The sequence below is a fragment of the Stegodyphus dumicola genome, chromosome 1 (genome assembly GCF_044657685.1).
Source record: "Stegodyphus dumicola isolate Sdum_Otavi_A_Nest chromosome 1, ASM4465768v1".
Lineage (NCBI taxonomy): Eukaryota > Metazoa > Arthropoda > Arachnida > Araneae > Eresidae > Stegodyphus > Stegodyphus dumicola.
The window spans coordinates 215,148,983-215,168,068 of NC_140768.1; the positions used below are offsets into that span (position 1 = coordinate 215,148,983).

Below are 19,086 nucleotides of genomic sequence, written 5' to 3' on the forward strand. Positions count from 1 at the left end.
GGTCCTTGCATATCTGTAACTGGCACTTAACTGAATAACTGTAATTGATCCCTATATATAACTGTAACCGTATCCTGCCCTTATGTGTAACTTAACCGTATATGTCTTTCGGTAATTTCAAGAAATGGACATTTCTTGGCGGCCGGGGGAGGGAAGGAACTATATAAGATATAAGATAGCAGAGAGCATCAGTTTCTCAGTTTTTAGTTCAAAGTTGATTTCGGAGTATTGAGAGTATTGAGAGCTTCGTAAAAATTTAATATGTTTTTAAATTAATGTGTTTTAGGTATAAATGTAATTACCTAATACGCATAATGGCAGAAAATTAGATCTAAAAGAATTTGATATTAAAGAATTAAGCTGTAATTTCATTTATGTCACCGCATTAGCTACACAAATTCCCAACCTGTGAGGAGGAATTCAAATCTTTTTCAATTGCAATTTCCGTTAAAATGTAGTGAAACTTCCCCGTGAAAATATTCTTACCTTCCAAACATCTCCAGCATCCGTTCCAATAACAGCAATGGTTTTTTCCTTCTGCAGAGTGATGGCCAAAGATGTTATAGTAGCGTCGATATAAGTTCGAATGCCACCCTGAATGGTCTCTCGGCCAGCGATGTAGCTGTTAAAAGCGGATCCACAGAAGCTGTCACTAACCTCAACCTCTACCTGCAAATACATTTCACTATAGAGACTTCACTATAGAGCAAACTGTAACCATCTTCAAGTTATTATCCTCTCTAAAAATACATATATATTATAAAAATTAATTTATAAATGAAAACCTCATTTCTTCTTTTTTACGTTGATTCGCTTTAAAGCCCTTCATCCTCTGAAAAAGACTCATAAGTAAATGTCTATGTACCTAAAAAAATTGAATTAAAGTATTGAAAAAGGCTGTCATAATATCCAGCTAACTGCAGGTGGATACCTTATAATAAATCAGAAAACCTTCAATGCAGTTGTATAGTCCTCTGTGAAGAAATTCTAGATATGCATGGCCAGATCTAGAAACAATTCATAATTTCATCACAAAATTATAAAGATGATTATATTTTCTACAGGCACCAGTAAATTTCCAAACGATATAAAAATTTGGTAATATTTTCTATATGCTGCTATGAATTAAATAATACTTCAAATCAAAGTCAGGTACAAACAAAAGAAAACGTCAGAACTTAATGGAGTATAATATAACAGCTCGATAAATAGTACATAAATGTATATATTGTTATTTAAATCGGAAAAATATTCTATATTTTTATAATTCGATATAAAGACAAACAAAATAAGAAAATGCGGGGAAATTTTTGATGAAAGCCTTTATTTTATATGCATCAGAGCCTAATGTGACCTTTCTGTGTTTAACTGTCATTAAAAAAAAAAAAAAAAACTCTGAAGTAGAAATTGTTTAAATATACTTAAACAACACAAGCTTGGAATCTGTTAGCATATTAACAAACACTTGACTAAAAAAGTGAGAAACATAGCTCGAAGAATATGGGCTATTCATACAAAGATAAATCTCCCCCAATCCATTAAAGTATCATACACTGTTCAACTGTTTAGGCTATTAAGGTATTTTCTCTCTTCTTTCCAACATGCTTTCGTGGTGTAATTGGAAGCATACTCGAAGCGTATTGGAGAGGTCCAGGGCTCGAATCCCCGCAAGGGCATTGCCCATTTTTCACGTCTGCTGCTTTAAAATAACTTAGTGATTCTACAAGGCTAAGCGCCAAATACAAACTTCGCAGTATATTTGATATTACAGCATCTTTCACTGACACTACAAGCATTATTTATATGATAAAATACAATAAATATATGAAAACAAAATTGTAAAATTTCTATTGAAGATTTCCTTTTTAGGATAAAACATAATTTAGTATAATACATTGATTTGATAAATTAATTGATTCACTGCTTTATTGGCAAGAAGAAAAAAAAAAAGATACTTACCTTTTTCTTACAAGACATGTCGATGCCAGTAATATGCTTCAATATATGAGTCCTCGTCTCCGCCTTGAAGCAGTCTCTCGTCGCATTGGTGAAAGATCCAATTACAGTAGACATTGGGAAAGAACACACTACCGAACCTTTGCTGGTATCCACTAATGTTCCATGTTCAGGGACCGTCTTAACAAATGACACGTACAGAACATCTATCATCGTGCGCAGATTAAGCCGTCTTTGCAACTCAAAGCCGACTACTCCTAAATAAGCTGCTGTCGCCATGTTGTAAACATCTAAACCATGGTTACAACGAAGAGCAACTTCGGTATATGAGAAGAATCGACGATCTTTGTTACAAACACGAACAAGTCTGGTCTCGATAGCTTCCGACTCTGTAGAAACTCGCTGAGTGGTCAGGAAATACGTGAAATTACCATGTCCAAAGCCTGTTATATAATTCACCTACAAATAAATATTAATTCACATATATTTATATGAGTTTCATTTTTTTTTGTTAGTCTATTACATGTTTTCTTTTGTGTCAACAAAAAAAATTTGTGTTTCATACCATTCACTTGAGTAATATGTATACACGATATGCCTTAGATTAATTATTTCGATTGAGAGCAATGTGTTTGCGGAAAGCATCTTTATCTGGTTCAGTAGTCGGCAAATTCATTAGTCAACAGAGCCAATTATCAACAGTTTAACGATTGAAATCTGAAAGAACCACATTTTTTAAATTTAAATGACATAGGTAAGGTATATTGTTATTCACTTAATTAGGGTACTCTTACGCTGGCTTTTACTAAGAACGACTTCAATCTGATCAACGTACGTTCTCTGAGGTCGACCCTTTTTGAACTCTCCCATCCTCACTTGTCTTGTATACACGCTTCGTGTATCTTCTTTCGTTCATCCTTTCTATACATGCAAACCATCTTAACATACCTTTCTCAATTCTCAACATTACATTTTTTTCACTCCACAATACTCCCTAAAATTAACTTAACACTTCATTTTTGAAGTCTTAGTTAAACTCTATAGGTATTTGAAATAAAATTTGATATTACACTAAACAACGGTACTTACTATTTATTGATAAAATAAAATTGTAAGGTATCCAAAAACTTAAATCATGATAATTACGAACAAACCGTAATGCGAACAATGCCTTGCGTCTCCTAGGAAAGTTTGTTGAGTCATGTTCGTATATTCTTGTTTTTAATTTTAAGCGTGATTCCAAGTTCTCATCAATAAAACGACTTTTCAATTTAGTTTTGATAAAGTTCATGCATGAAAATGATTGTTCGCATAAATAAGGAAGGAACAGAAAATGCTAGTTTTTTACGTTATTTGGTTTCTCATTCAAGTTAAAATTGCAACTGTATGGTATATTACTTCAAAGCATTTCGTTAGTTAAAAGTTGGCACACGACAAATACAACGAAAGCAAAATTTGTTGCATTGTCAGTACAATTAAAACACCTAAATCGATAGAAACAAAATGACCTAGGAATAACATTGGCGGATATGTTTTCAACAGTTTTCATGCTTAAAATTTGACGGCCTTTGTGTTGTAATTTCAAGATTTTCTTGCTTTGCGCTTGATTACTGCTTAGGGTTATTATTATTTTAATAACCAGTTATTTACTATTTCAGCTTTACTATTACTTCTCCTTTCCGTTTCCTCACCAGAATGCAAGTCATGATAGTATTTAAGTCAAGAGTTTTGAATTATTAGACAGAGCGTGATTCTGCCTCTCGAGCCCACGTTACTATGCTTCGCAAGCTCTGGTAAGATTGCAATTCTTCGGCTTTGTGTAATGCCTGCCGACATTTAATTGTTACGCCGGTGACAAGTTTGAACCAGCTTAGAATTCTTGTTGAACTTGAGTGAACTTGTTTGAGCCAACTTAGAATCCAATGACTACTAGTCTTAGTTTAATCTGAATTGCCTATTACTTTAAGTTACATCTTCACAAGTGGTGGTTGATATTGTCAAGCAAAAGAAATGCGCTTATGTTCAAGTTCTGTTTTAATAAAAAAGTTGTTTTAAACCTTTTCAAGAATCTGTTATTACTTCAGACCAAGCGATAATTCACTCCAAGTTTGTTAGGAGTTTGGAGCTAGTTTATGCTACCAAAGAAAGTCAAACTCCAAAACTGCTTAGATTCAAAGGTCCTGAGTGCCCCAGTTTACATGAGACTTCAATCATTAGTTCTTCATAATGCTGACTTTCCCTTATAGGAACAAAGAAAGTAAACACTACCAAAAGTGTTTCTAAGGCCAAATTACCTTAATTTAGACTCCGAATGTAGTTTTGGATCAAAAGTTAAAACGATTTAAAATTGGTTATGTCTTTTCAAGTTACTATACACCGCGAAGATGACATCCGTCCTAGTTCGTGCCTGTTGTTCAGTACATATTTTTTTATTTTGTTATAAGATATTTTGAATAGCACAGTATTACATATGAACATTCATATTACATAATTGAATACTTATATATAAGCGGCATTATATGGTATGTATGTATATATGCATATGGCAGTGCATTAAATGAATACTACATTCGGTGTATAAATAAGTCAAATGTGCTATATTTAAGTGATGACAATCAATAAGGAAAAAAGATTTTTACACTACAGATATATATAAATGACATTATGCAATCATTATGTATTATATTAGTATGTATTTCATGTGTTAAATTGGCATATTTACAATAATGGAAAGAACACTTATATTGCCAGAGTTAGATAACTGTATGTAACAATGCAGTACACCGGATGAATACAAATATATGTATATGTCAGGAAGGTAATTCGATGGAGCAAATATTTTAATATCAAAAGAGTTAAATAACTATATCAAAAAATAAATACTTATATTACAAGAGCTGAAACCGAAATTTAGCTATTTAGGGATTGACTGATATAACAGTTCCAGATCCAGATTACTGCGTTTTTGAAGCGCAATATATAGTGATAGCATGTAATTTCGATAGAGCAACATTATTATTTTGAATATTTTTCCACGAAGCTGCGCGAAACATGGGTGCTGGCATTTTTAGATGTGTCTGTGTTGTCTGTGTTGGAAAGACCAAACCTATGCAGATATGCTTTGTGCGATGCAAGTGACCTGCTCGCAGTTTTGTATCATACACTTCCTTGAGAATATACTTGGCTAAACTCTTGGAACATAAGCATAATTTTTATGACGAAATTGATCAGTAAAACGCAGAAGCGGTTCAAAAAGCTATTCAAGTGATATCTCTTGGAAACCATACGCTTAACAAAGACCACCAACCGCGATCATTCACATTCATGGAAAGTTCTCAAAAAGCACAACCTGTATATGACACACATACTAGAGGAAGAAAACAAAGAACACATCCTGGGAAAAACTAAAGCACTCGGAAAGAAAATGTTCCGGTCTGATGGATGCGCGAGGCACAGTCATGCTGTGACGTCGAAAATGCGTCAGAAATGATACGGCCTGCATCACGCTGAAAAGAGCGGGAAATTGAATGATTCTTGCTGAAGAGTTCAGCGTTGCTCATTAGCGTGCCTTAGAACACTCAATGTTCATGTATTTGGGCAGCCAATGCTCATTTAAAATAATTATTTGTTTAGTTGTTTTAACAGTTTCATAGCGAGCTCTTTCTTTCTAGGCCTCTGTTTATCCCTTCTTGACATTTTATTTGTTGAGAACCTCAATAAAGTGTACATGATAATTAGGAATTATAATACCAGTAAATAAGTTTACGGATAAATCGCAGAAAATAGTCTAAAATTTTTATCTATTAAATTGGCAATTTTTACCGATTAATTTGATATAATATATACATTAGATACATATCAGTATTTTTTTATCTTTTTCCGCATTGAGACATTCCTAAATCTTCAATAAACATTAAGTTGTACATAATGCTAAGCAAGAAAAAATCAACAAATTATCACCACATAAACTAAGAATACTATGTTTAAACTAATATTAGATGAGTTGTCATCTATTAAAATTAACAATATACGTAGGCAACTCTGAAATGTTTTAGAAAGGCAGAACTATTTGCTAAAAACAATTATTTGTTAGGTAACTCCCCCCTTTTTTGGTTCACTGACGATAATGTGTGGCAATCATTGCAATTTATCTATCGTAAAAATAATTTTTGAAAGAAAAAAAAAATGGAGCTGACGCAAGTATATTTTCGCGTATGATTCTGAAGTATGGCTAAATCAATAAAAGTACCTTCAAGGTCTCCGATTAATACATGAAAATAAAGCTCCATCTCGTGCCACTGTATTCAGATAGTTTATAGAATTTCGTATAGGCCGAAATTATTTCCTGGATAAAGAACACACGTTTATCAGTTGCAGCTCCTGACAGGGCCTGCGCTAGGCATTTTGCCTCCCAGTACAATTTTGTCTCCCAGCTTCCATAAATTCTAAAAATTTCGCCATCCATAAATTGTGTTGCTCAATGCTTCACTTAATTCTAAAATTTTTACCGACCTTAAATTCTGCGGCCCGGTGCAGTCGCACCGGTTCTGGCACCGGTGGCTTGGCAAATGCGGTCAAGAGCAGGAGACTGACGTTAATTACGGAAGGGGAAAGTAAACGGCTGTGTCAAGGATCATAAGAGGAGATATATTTAAAAAAAAAAGTGTTTTTAGGTCTCATTCAGTATCAGTATATCAGAAATAAATGATGCACATGGTATCAGAATGGAGACAAATTACATACGATACGAAAAGTTATCTTTATTTGTTTATTAAAATTTCATTATTACATTGTTTTCGTTCAGGAATTTCCTTCCACCCCCCTCTGAGCAATACATACAGGTACATGTAAGTCGGCTGAAAAGCACTGCTATAAACAAATAATCCAACCCAATTCCAGTTGAACAGCGCTTATTAATACTAATTGTTTACAGAAAGCATCCTAGTTTTTGAAAAGCTTCGTATCATCTAACATTAAATTAATTAATTAATCATCTTAAGAATGATTTTGTGTTGAATATGGCAAAACATATGAGGGTTGGCTAGGCATGATTTCATGGAGAATTTTCTAAGGAAAATGGGCTCATATTTACATACCTTAAGGAAATCCACGAAAATGCTTACATAAAGTGGTACATTGCAGTAGGGTTCCTTCAATCCATCTGTTAAATTTGCATCTAATTGTCAAGTGCTCCCATCTGTTAAATTTGCATCTAATTGTCAAGTGCTCAATTTTTTTGGCTAGTTTATACATTCAAAGGAAAATACAAGTTACTCACTGAACTTCGCACGTTAGTCTGAATAACCTTTAAACCCGATGAACAGTATATTTCTGTGACAAGGCGAGCTTTCTGACTGTACAATCTGTTTTACATTTAGCGAGCTTGTGCCGAATAAGTTTATTCGCTATTTTATATAATTTCTGCAATATTTTGTAATTCTTTTATTTTTTTCATCTGTCTTGTGTCGACCACTTTAGTTCAGTGATCCGTATTAATGTGCGCTTTTTTAAAAAAAATTTAAATGCTTCAAGAATAATTAATTAGAAAAGGACATAATTCTCTTCTTACCCTTAAATTCTTCAATAAAAAAACTGCATTTTCAGCTATAACCAAGCGAAATAATTTTCTAAATATAATTCAAAGTATGAAAAATAAGGTACATAAGCAGCTTGGAAATGGAACTAGCATTGAGATTCTCTTTAAGAAATATGGTGAAGCTTAACAAAAAGTCTGCGAAGTGAAGTAATTCCGTAGAATATTTTCTAACTCTTTATGATTAAATTGCACTCAATTATACTTTATAAACGACATGTAAATACTATTTAATGTATATGTGTGGATGTGTGTGTGTGTGGCTCACTAGCGGCTGAGCTGTAAAGTCGTTGAACTCTGGCAGGTCGATCCGGGGTTCGAATCCGGATCGACGGGGATGGCTGTATTGGCGTTTTCGAGGTTTTCCCCACGTGTTACGTGCATAAGAGTCAGTTTTGCTTAATACAGTTTTGCTTAGAAAGTTCTCCACGAGGCACCCTTACCCTTAGGCAAATAATCGTCGAATGCTTTGCTATAATCAAACAAACCAGACCAAATAATAGATATATAAATAAGTAGCTTAAAAACTATATTTTATGTATACTTATCAAGTAGTATTTCAATATATATAATGATTAAAAGAAAAAAAGTCGAATCTTAACTGATTGTATATAATGTAATCCCTATGAAGGCCCTAACAATTCTTTCTCACTTAAAGTCGTAACCCAAAAAGAGAACAAATTAAACTTCAGATACGTATACAATACTGAATCTAATACAAAAAATACAAAATATAAAAATAAATTATATATGTACGAAACCTAACTAACTATTCATATTGATATTACGTAAATATACGTATGGTAATGAACATTGTATAATAAAGATATTTTATACCTTGTTCTATATTTGGTTCCATTTATATATACCTATACATAGATATATATAATTTAAGGATTCCGTTTAAGGATTATAGTAGTAGTTAATACTACTACATATAAAACACAAAAGTGCATCAATAATGTATTTCTCAGTATTATTTAACTTCATTCTTAGGAATTTTCTGCAGACTAGTTTGCGTTATTTATTCATAAGTCTCAAATAAAAACAATTATTGTTTATATGCCATTAGAAAATTAACCATAGCATTCGAAATGAAAAACTCAATATTTACTACAAATTCATTCGTGTAACAAATATCTGTCTTTCTACACCTATGGCTTTAAAAAAAAGATGTTATTTATCTTACAGTTTATCGTTAAGTAATACATTTTCATTGTACAAAATTGCATTCATTCGAAGAATTCAATTTGTATTTTCCTCTGTATAAAACTGAATGTAGAGAAGTTAGATGTTTAAACAACCCCCACAATTTCTTAAGATCCCGAGCGAGATTGTCCGCTCCTTGTCTGCTCTCCCCCTGAAAAAAGGGATTGTAAATTTACGACCTGACCGCATATGAGGGTATTTCCTGGCACCAACCCTGGACGCCTATTCTATGATCACTGGATCTGTCTACAACTTGAGCGAACAATATTGACTCAAAAGAACCGGTATGGACAGCCATCCCAACTTATCGGAGAAAGCCATTCTGTGGTCCTCAGTTGGAGGGCGGGTGGGTCCATTTAACTTTACTGGAAGGGGACAAGGCTTCAAGGAGCTTTAGACCAATCGCAGTACAGACGAGTGACGAAATTTATAGCGCGCGCTGGCTGAAGTTCTAGGAATATTCTCCCATTATTTCACTAACTCACACGCTGCATTTGTAGTTCGAAAAAAAAAAAAAAAAAAAAAAAAAAAATTGCATAAAACAGTATTATGACCAACAAGCAGTAGAATATGCTGCTGTGTTATGTGAAAGAAAATCTCGTTTTTTAATGGGAAAGTTAACGCAGGAATTTAGAGCTAAGAAATAAAGAGTGATATGGGATACCACGAAAGCAATGGTAAATAGATAAGAGTAAATGAATTAAGCTTACTTCAAATCCTTTTAGAAATAAACAATTTTAATTATTTAAATTTATAATATGATTAATTTACATTACAATCTAATAGCAAACTAAGTTTTTTTTTTTTTTTTTTTTTTTTTTTCATGTTTACATTAAAACTGTTTTCCCGCAATTTATTTTACAGTTACTATTCGAAAAATATTTCTTTAAATAAGAAATTAGAAAGAAAATATTTCTTTCTTAATATTTCTTCCCCTTTTTTATTTTCTTTTTCTATGAAAATTATTTCTTTCAGGAAAAGAAATAAAATTCATTCGCTATTACAGTATGGCCGATTGCTCCTGCATTCAATTATCACACACGCATCAAAATGCTTTATTTTAAATAATTTATTCTATAATTAACATGAAAGAAAATATTTTTTCAATATAAAATACATAACCAAAATTAAACTAATCTATCCTGTATGTGTGATTAATTCGTTTTGCAATTTTTGTCACACAATTACTAATACCTTTTTTTCAATATTACATTGCTGTTATTTTGATTTTGTATATATTTTGATTTTGTATATATATAAGAACTGCTCAGTTTAAATATTCTTCCTTCTCAAAAGATTTTGTTCTGTGAAAATAATTAAAAGATAGTAATATTTTCACAATGGAAGTTCTAAAGTAAAAATAATCAGTGTAGGTCTCCTGCAGTTCAAGTCCTTATCAAACCAGCGTTTCGACACATTTTAAATAGAAAACTAATAATAATCAATATCTCTTTTACAATATAAAAATGAGAATGTTATGAACGGTATTTTTATTATTTATTTATTAATTTTATTAAGTTTGCAAAGAAACAATGATTTTTTAATACTATAATAGGTTACAAAAGTACTATTCCATGAACAAACCCTCAGTCTTATAGCATTGTTACTTTATAGCATAATACAATAATAATACAGTATAATTCTGCTAACAAGCCCACCAGCCGCCGAGTGGTAGAGTCGCTGAACGCAGGTAGTTTGGTCCGAGGTCCGAATCCCGCGAACGAGTTGGCCGGCGTTTTCGTGGCTTTCTCTATGTGTAACGAGTATACGAGCCAGTTTTCCTTAGAAAGTCCTCACTTAGAAACCAGTTTTAAAACGTATTAAAATTACACACACACACATACACACCAAAAAAAAAAAAAAAAAAAAAAAAAAAAAAAAAAAAATCTGAAAGCCTTCAGATTTTATATTACTCCCAAAGGGCCGTTTTATTAACGTTTTGCGTGTTACCTTTATTTATTAAATATCATGTTTTTCGCACTTAAACCATAAAATTCAATTCAACAGCAATATCATATAATTAAAAAAAAGCATATCTTTAGAATTTCCGATACATAGTCTCGCGCGCTAGAGATGAAAATGTTTTTTGCCATTGCTCGCTTTGAAATCGTTGGGTTTCTTAATCAAAAACCCATAAATGCTTTACAAAATATGATATATGAAATGGATAGTAATACAAATTCCCAGTTAAAAATTTGGGCCTCCAGATGCCTATATTAGGATGGAGGATTACGTTATTCAGAATTTCATGGCTCTAGGTACCGTTGTTTTATCACAGTGCGAGAAACATTCATACATTCTGCAGATTCCTCATTATTTAATTTCTTTAAATATAATAGAGTGCGATAATACTTGGTGGCACCGATTTGAAAAGTGAAACGCCATTTATCGTGAAACGCCACAAAATGGCAAAACGAAATTAATAGCCCCTCTGGGCTAAAACTTATTTTTAAAAGTATCACGCTAATAGTAGTACAACTACTGAAAAAATATTATAAATCTATTTTATAGTTTTATAATTATTATTATTATTATTATTATTATTATTATTATTATTATTATTATTAATTTTTATTTTACAGTAGTGTGAATTTTGGGTAATAATGAACGACATTTTTGTGTTCACAGTATTATTCGTTAGGTATTTAACTGTTAGATTTTAAAGTAAACGTAATTCTTGCTGCACATAAATCGAGTAGAAGCTTATCGGATGTCTATATTTGTATTAAATGAAGAAGGTTTATGTGCTTGATAAACTTATTATCTTCTACATTTTTAAAGCGTACAATTACAATTTATATCTATAATTTCAGGAATAGTATAACCTTTCTTTTAGTAGAAATTGCGTTCTTGTTTTCTGAATGTGACTCCAAATACTCTCTCAGTTCATCCCAAATTAAAGTAACTATAAATTTTGGCAATCTGAAATACGCAATGAAAACATATTTTGGCAGAGCAAAAGCATCAACATATTTTCTATAAATTCGCCACCGATTCAGAGATCTACGACCGTATTCTTCGTTTAAATATGAAAAAATCAGCGGCGAAAACACATATAAAGCCATTGTCTACTTAGTACGTCAACTGCACAACCCTGATTGACGGCGCGGCAACACTTTTTCAATCGCTTTCGTCAACTTCCGTACTCAGAGAATATAGGATGTCGGGCAGACCTGTTTTTTACTAGCAGCGACATCTGGCGGCCCACAACTTGCTGTCGACTCTCGTAGCGTAGAATAACCGTCCAGGACGGTCCAGGCCGCCAGATGTCGCTGCTAGTAAAAAACAGGTCTGCCCGACATCCTATATTCTCTGAGTACGGAAGTTGTCGAAAGCGCTTGAAAAAGTGTTGCCGCGCCGTCAATCAGGGTTGTGCGGTTGACGTACTAAGTAGACAATGGCTTTGTATGTGTTTTCGCTGCTGATTTTTTCATATTTAAACGAAGAATACGGTCGTAGATCTCTGAATCGGTGGCGAATTTATAGAAAATATATTGATGCTTTTGCTCTGCCAAAAGATGTTTTCATTGCGTATTTCAGATTGCCAAAATTTATAGTTATTTTAATTTGCGATGAACTGAGAGAGTATTTGGAGCCACATTCAGAAAACAAGAACGCAATTTCTACTGAAAGAAAAGTTATACTATTCCAGAAATTATAGATATAAATTGTAATTGTATGCTTTAAAAATGTAGAAGATGATAAGTTTATCAAGCACATAAACTTTCTTTATTTAACACAAATATAGACATCCGATAAGCTTCTACTCGATTTATGTACAGCAAGAATTACGTTTACTTTAAAATCTAACAGTTGAATACCTTACCAATAATACTGTGAACACAAAAAGGAATGTCGTTCATTATTACGCGAAATTCACACTACTGTAAAATAAAAAATTTAAAAAAAATTATAAAACTATAAAATAGCTTTATAATATCTTTTTCAGTAGCTGTACTACTACTAATGTGATACTTTCAAAAATAAGTTTTAGCTCAGAGGGGCTATTAATTATTAATTTCGTTTTGCCATTTTGTGGCGTTTCACTTTTCAAATCGTTGCCACCAAGTATTATCGCACTCTATTATATTTAAAGAAATTAAATAATGAGGAATCTGCAGAATGTATGAATGTTTCTCGCACAGTGATAAAACAACGCTACCTAGAGCCATGAAAGTCTGAATAACGTAATCCTCCATCCTAATATAGGCATCTGGAGGCCCAAATTTGGAACTGAGAATTTGTTTTATTATCTATTTCATATTTTGTAAAGCATTTATGAGTTTTTGATTAAGAAACCCAACGATTTCAAAGCGAGCAATAGCAACATTGTACAGAAAAAAACATTTTCATCTCTAGCGCGGGAGATTATGTATCGGAAATTCTAAAGATATGCTTTTTTTAAATTATATGATATTGCTGTTGAATTGAATTTTATGGTTTAAGTGCGGAAAACATGATATTTAATAAATAAAGATAACACGCAAAACGTTAAATAATGGCCCTTTGGAAGTAATATAAAATCTGAAGGCTTTCAGATTTATTTATTTATTTATTTATTATTATTATTTTGTGTGTAATTTTATTATGTTTTAAAACTGGTTTCTAAGTGAGGACTTTCTAAGGGAAACTGGCTCGTATACAAGTTACACATGTGGAAAGCCACAAAAACGCCGGCTAGCTCGTTCCCGGGATTCAAACCTCGGACCAAACTACCTGCGTTCAGCGACTCTACCGCTCGGCAGCTGGTGGGCTTGTTAGTAGAATTATACTGCATTTTTATTGTATTATGCTATGAAGTAACAATGCTATAAGACTGAGGGTTTATTCATGGAATAGTACTTTTGTAACCTATTATAGTATTAAAAAATCATTGTTTCTTTGCAAATTTAACAAAAAAAAAAAAAAAAAAAAAAAAAAAAATACTGTTCATAGCATTCTCATTTTTATATTGTAAAAGAGATATTGATTATTATTAGTTTTCTATTTAAAATGTGTCGAAACGCTTGTTTGACAAAGACTTCAACTGCAAGAGACTGAACTGATTATTTTTACTTTAGTACTTACACTGTGAAAATATTACTATATTTTAATTATTTTCACAGAATAAAATCTTTTGAGAAGGAAGAATATTTAAACTGAGCAGTTCTTATATATATAAATTCAAGTAACAGCAATTTAATATTAAAAAAAAAAGGTGTTAGTAATTGTGACAAAAATTGCAAAACGAATTAAACACACATACAGGATAGATTAGTTCAATTTTGGTTATATATTTTATATTGAAAAAATATTTTCTTTCATGTTAATTATAGAATAAATTATTTAAAATAAAGCATTTTGATGCATGTGTGATAGTTGAATGCAGCAGCAATCGGCCATACTGTAATAGCGAATGAATTTTATTTCTTTTCCTGAAAGAAATAATTTTCATAGTAAAAGAAAATAAAAAAAAAGGGAAGAAATATTAAGAAAGAAATATTTTCTTTCTAATTTATTATGTAAAGAAATATTTTTCCAATAGTAACTGTAAAATAAATTGCGGGAAAACAGTTTTAATGTAAGCATGGAAAGAAAAAAGAAAAAAAAAAAAAAAAAACTTAGTTTGCTATTAGATTGTAATGCAAATTAATCATATTATAAATTTAAATGATTAAAATTGTTTATTTCTAAAAGGATTTGAAGTAAGCTTAATTCATTTACTTTTATCTATTTACCATTGCTTTCGTGGTATCCCATATCACTCTTTATTTCTTAGCTCTAAATTCCTGAGTTAAGTTTCCCCTTAAAAAACGGAATTTTCCTTCACATAACACAGCAGCATATTCCGCTGCGTGTTGGTCATAATACTGTTTTGTGCAATTTTTTTCGAACTACAAATGCAGCGTGTGAGTTAGTGAAATAATGGGAGAATATTCCTAGAACTTCAGCCAGCGCGCGCTATAAATTTCGTCACTCGTCTGTACTGCGATTGGTCTAAAGCTCCTTGAAGCCTTGTCCCCTTTCAGTAAAGTTAAATGAACCCACCCGCCCACCAACTGAGGACCACAGAATGGCTTTCTCCGATAAGTTGTTGATAGCTGTCCATACCGGTTTCTTTGAGTCAATATTGTTCGCTTAAATTGTAGACAGATCCAGTGATCATAGAATAGGCGTCCTGGTCGCAGGTAACATGGTGGCCATACGAAAAATGTTAATCAATGGCAATCGCTGTACCTTCCAAATGATACAGAAGATACTCAACATTAGATCTGCAAGTATACATAAAACTGTTCATGAGGTACTAAATATGAAGAATTTGTTCGTCGTTGGGTGCCATGAATTATCAGGATAGAAAAAAAAGCACAGTATACCATAATGAGTAAAGAAATCCTAAAATTACGTAATGATAATGGACACTACATTATTTCTAAAATCATAACTGTTGATGAAACGCACATGCCATTTTTTGGAATTCAACACATCAAGAAAGTCGTATGGATCTTTGAAGATGACCCCTAAATGCAAATGGTGAAAAGACAAGGGGCAAGGAAAAAAATACATGCCGCTTTTCTTCAGAAGTAAAGGATTGGTCAAAGTCATCCAGTTAGACTGACAGAAAACAGTTAAAATAAAACTGATACACCACTAAGTATCTTGCAGATATTCTTCAAGAACTGGGGGGGGGGACTTATGGTTCGCCATGACAATTCATATTCTCATTAAGACTGACAGTGGAATTTCTTGAACAAAAACACATCAAAATAACTGAACATCTTCCCTATTCTCCTGATCATTCTATGTGACCTTTGGCTGTAAAATTCGCCTGAAAATGTGCGCTGATAAATTTCATATAAAATATTTATTTATTTATTTTTTTTAATTATTATTTACCCTTGGAGTTGTAGGGTTTCCCTTAGTTCATTCAACCTATTATTCAAATTTTTGTTATCTTTCCTGAACTCTTCAACTTCCCTTGCATTTCCTCGCCAGGACGTAAATTTAAAGTATTAAAATGGGTGAATCTTGGACTTTATTCAGAGCGTGTTTTCGCTAGCCAGCGCATGTTCCGTTTCTGACCTTGCTATTACGCGGAATTGCTGTTACGCGGAATTGCTGCTTTTGGCCATTTGGATAATTATCGTGTGATAATTAGCTTGTCGAGTTAGACATAAATTAAAAGTGCTAATCCAGCAGTATTCTTTTTACGACTTGAAATGATTTGTGTAACAACGCTTAAGTTCCACTGCAAGTTATCGGTGTTATTGTAAAGCACGAAGTATATGTCTTTCTGTTCATAGTTGAAATTAAGAAAGGCTTATTTTTCACCCTTCTTCTGTGCTAGTATTATTTCACGCCTGCGCGAGAAGTCGTCAGTTTCATTAGTAGGATCTAGATTAGTTTATGTGATTAAAGATCCTATAGAGAGATCTAAAGAGAGATCCTATAGCGATATCACACATTTTTCGGGAAGAGAAAATACTAGTACATTATTGGTAAATTGGTTTTATTTAGTTTTACTTCATTACCGGTAATTACAAAAATAGGTGAATTTACATTCCCTAAAGCTAATCCAAATAATGTGCCACTTGAATCTGTATTCTTACTCTACCAAGCTATATTTTTCTATTGCGCAATTAGAGTTATGCTTGTTCCGATGTTAATCGTTAGTAGTGTAATTAAAATTTTATTCAAAGTTATTAAAAATATGGTTTTGTTCTATCTTGTTAAGATGGTCACGAATTAGACTTTTATGGAATTTTGTATAAAGGGTTCTATTGAATTGAGCTGCCTACGGAATCTTATACTGGAGTTCATTTGCGAATGATAAATAGAACTATTGCAACCTTGATTCCAAAACTGTCAAGAAACACAGATGCGAGAACTCCCTTGAAAAAGGTCTGTCTGCACAATTGATTCAACTGTACACATATGGGGGCCGAATGGATTTTCAGCCGGATCTACTTCTATGGGTAAATTCATTCAACTGAAAATCTGCATCAAAAGTATCGACTAAGCAGTTTTTTTTTTTTTTTTTTTTTTTTTCCAGTGAAGCTACAAACAACAGAACCTAGAGCAGTGGGTCTCAACCTGTTTTGCCCTATGCATTCTTTCACCAATGCTAGAAGATTATTCCCTCCTCCTTTCCAAAACTCAACGTATTGTTACGAACTTTGTATATATGTAAATAATTTTAATGAAATTATATGTGAGAATGTAGTATCATTTGTATAATATAACATGAAAAGTCTGAAAAGAAGAAGCTTCGCCGAAAATATAAGATTACATGGGCAGTCCAATTAACATTAAGGTATGTCTTTTAGAAATGCGACTGACTTGAAGTTTTTAAATAGCACAGAGAATTTTCCTGGTCCTTGTTCAGTTTGCCAATAAAAGCAGACGACCATCTCTAAAACTTATCAGTTTTCCCCCTTCATTTGCAGTCCAGTTGATAGTTCAATTCCCAGTGGATGACGTTCAATTTCGTAAGGCACGAACTAGGACGGATGTAATCTCCGCGATGTATAGTCCAGTTGATAGTATTTCATAATCTCTAGAAGATTCTTCTAGACTTTTTTTTAGGATTTTGTTATACTAAAGGACCCACTTTTTCACATCTCTTTTGTGCATATGTTGCCGAATTCCCTTTTAAAATTTTAAAGCATTAATTTTCGCACTACTGTTAACTTATACGTTAACTTCTATATAAAATATACTTAAATGCTTTATGGAGGTATCTAATTTTGCGTAAATTATCTATGACATTGGCACATCAGTTGAATATACGTCAAGAAGCATATTTAAATAACGTTTGTTTTTGTGCTCAACTGGCCTACATAATGCTCAACATACATAGTGCTCAAACGAAATACATAATACTTTACTGAGACAAAGAGAATCTATGTTTTAACTTTTAATCTCTTATGAAAGAGGAACGTTACATGATGTCTTACAGATAAAGAACATATGCCTTCAGGTTGCAGTATTCTAAAATAATCTAAATTTTTCATCATTAAATTGTGCTGCCGTAAGCTAATGGAAAATTCATTTTCATAAACATGACAATTTAGGTTCTTAAGTGAATAAAAAGTTCTTATTAAATGCTGTAGTTATTGGTAGTAATCCTATTTATTGATCTGAACTCACCTAGATCAAATTGGCACAGAAGAGTTTAGCGCTATCTGGCTTGGACATCATATAGATGGCATACCAACAACCTCTAGAGAGGACTTTCGGTTCAACAGTATTTAAGTGCCCTTATGCCGCGCACACACTGGATATATCCGCTACTTCTCCGGTGAGCATGATCCAGCATTTATCACCTGGTCATGGCTACGGTAGCAGGCTAGGGTTACTCTTACTACATGATAACAATAACTTACATTTGTGTCAAAGCAATACTTAAAATTGCCTACAGTGATAAGAATATCTTAAAGGCGTCTACGATATACGTGGGCTGTAAGTACCTGCGTAACTTCATAAAAATCAATGTGCGGTTAAGCATTAATTATTATAAAATTACACTTAGTGGGGAATATTTGTTGTTAATAATCCTTGTGATCTGAATCTCAACCAACTACGAATTTTAACGTGGTCAAGAGGCAAGGGTTGTGTCTTGCGACTTGGACACTATACAGATAACATCCCGGGTTTGTCCAAAGCCGTTGTAGTTTTGACGAATCTCTACATGATCTCTTACTACATGATAACAATAACTTACATTTGTGTCAAAGCAATACTTAAAATTGCCTACAGTGATAAGAATATCTTAAAGGCGTCTACGATATACGTGGGCTGTAAGTACCTGCGTAACTTCATAAAAATCAATGTGCGGTTAAGCATTAATTATTATAAAATTACACTTAGTGGGGAATATTTGTTGTTAATAATCCTTGTGATCTGAATCTCAACCAACTACGAATTTTAACGTGGTCAAGAGGCAAGGGTCGTGTCTTGCGACTTGGACACTATACAGATAACATCCCGGGTTTGTCCAAAGCCGTTGTAGTTTTGACGAATAAATCCGTGGAGAGCGGATCCGAGGATTTCCTACCTTTATTTCCCTATAACCAGTTTCTCAAGCGGACTTTTTGATCGATAGCAAAGTTTTAAGTGGCCCCATGCCTCAAAGATACAATGCAGTTACAAACATCCATGTCTTCTAAAGGATTCAGATATGGCCCAAGTCTATGGAATTCCCACTACCAGGCCAACAAAGCGGTAAGGGAAATGTTGCAAGCAAGAAACACTCTTCGAGCATTCCCTTGTTGCTACTCTAGTATTTAAATATTCGTCAAAAATTTTATATAAATTCTTTTCTCTTCACCAATACAAGCTCAGAGTTACAG

General features: G+C 32.9%; 1 protein-coding gene across 2 annotated transcripts in view; it reads right to left on the minus strand.

Moving 5' to 3' along the window:
• Positions 1 to 19,086, minus strand: part of LOC118193963 (hepatocyte growth factor receptor-like) — a 184,831-nt gene that overhangs the window by 73,591 nt on the left and 92,154 nt on the right. For both annotated transcript variants that reach the window (XM_085825372.1, XM_085825366.1), the window contains exons 3-4: positions 1,960 to 2,415; positions 487 to 669 (exon numbers count right to left, since the gene is read on the minus strand). In XM_085825372.1, the coding sequence (XP_085681498.1) occupies positions 487 to 669; positions 1,960 to 2,415 (639 nt within the window). The remainder of the gene's footprint in view (positions 1 to 486; positions 670 to 1,959; positions 2,416 to 19,086) is intronic.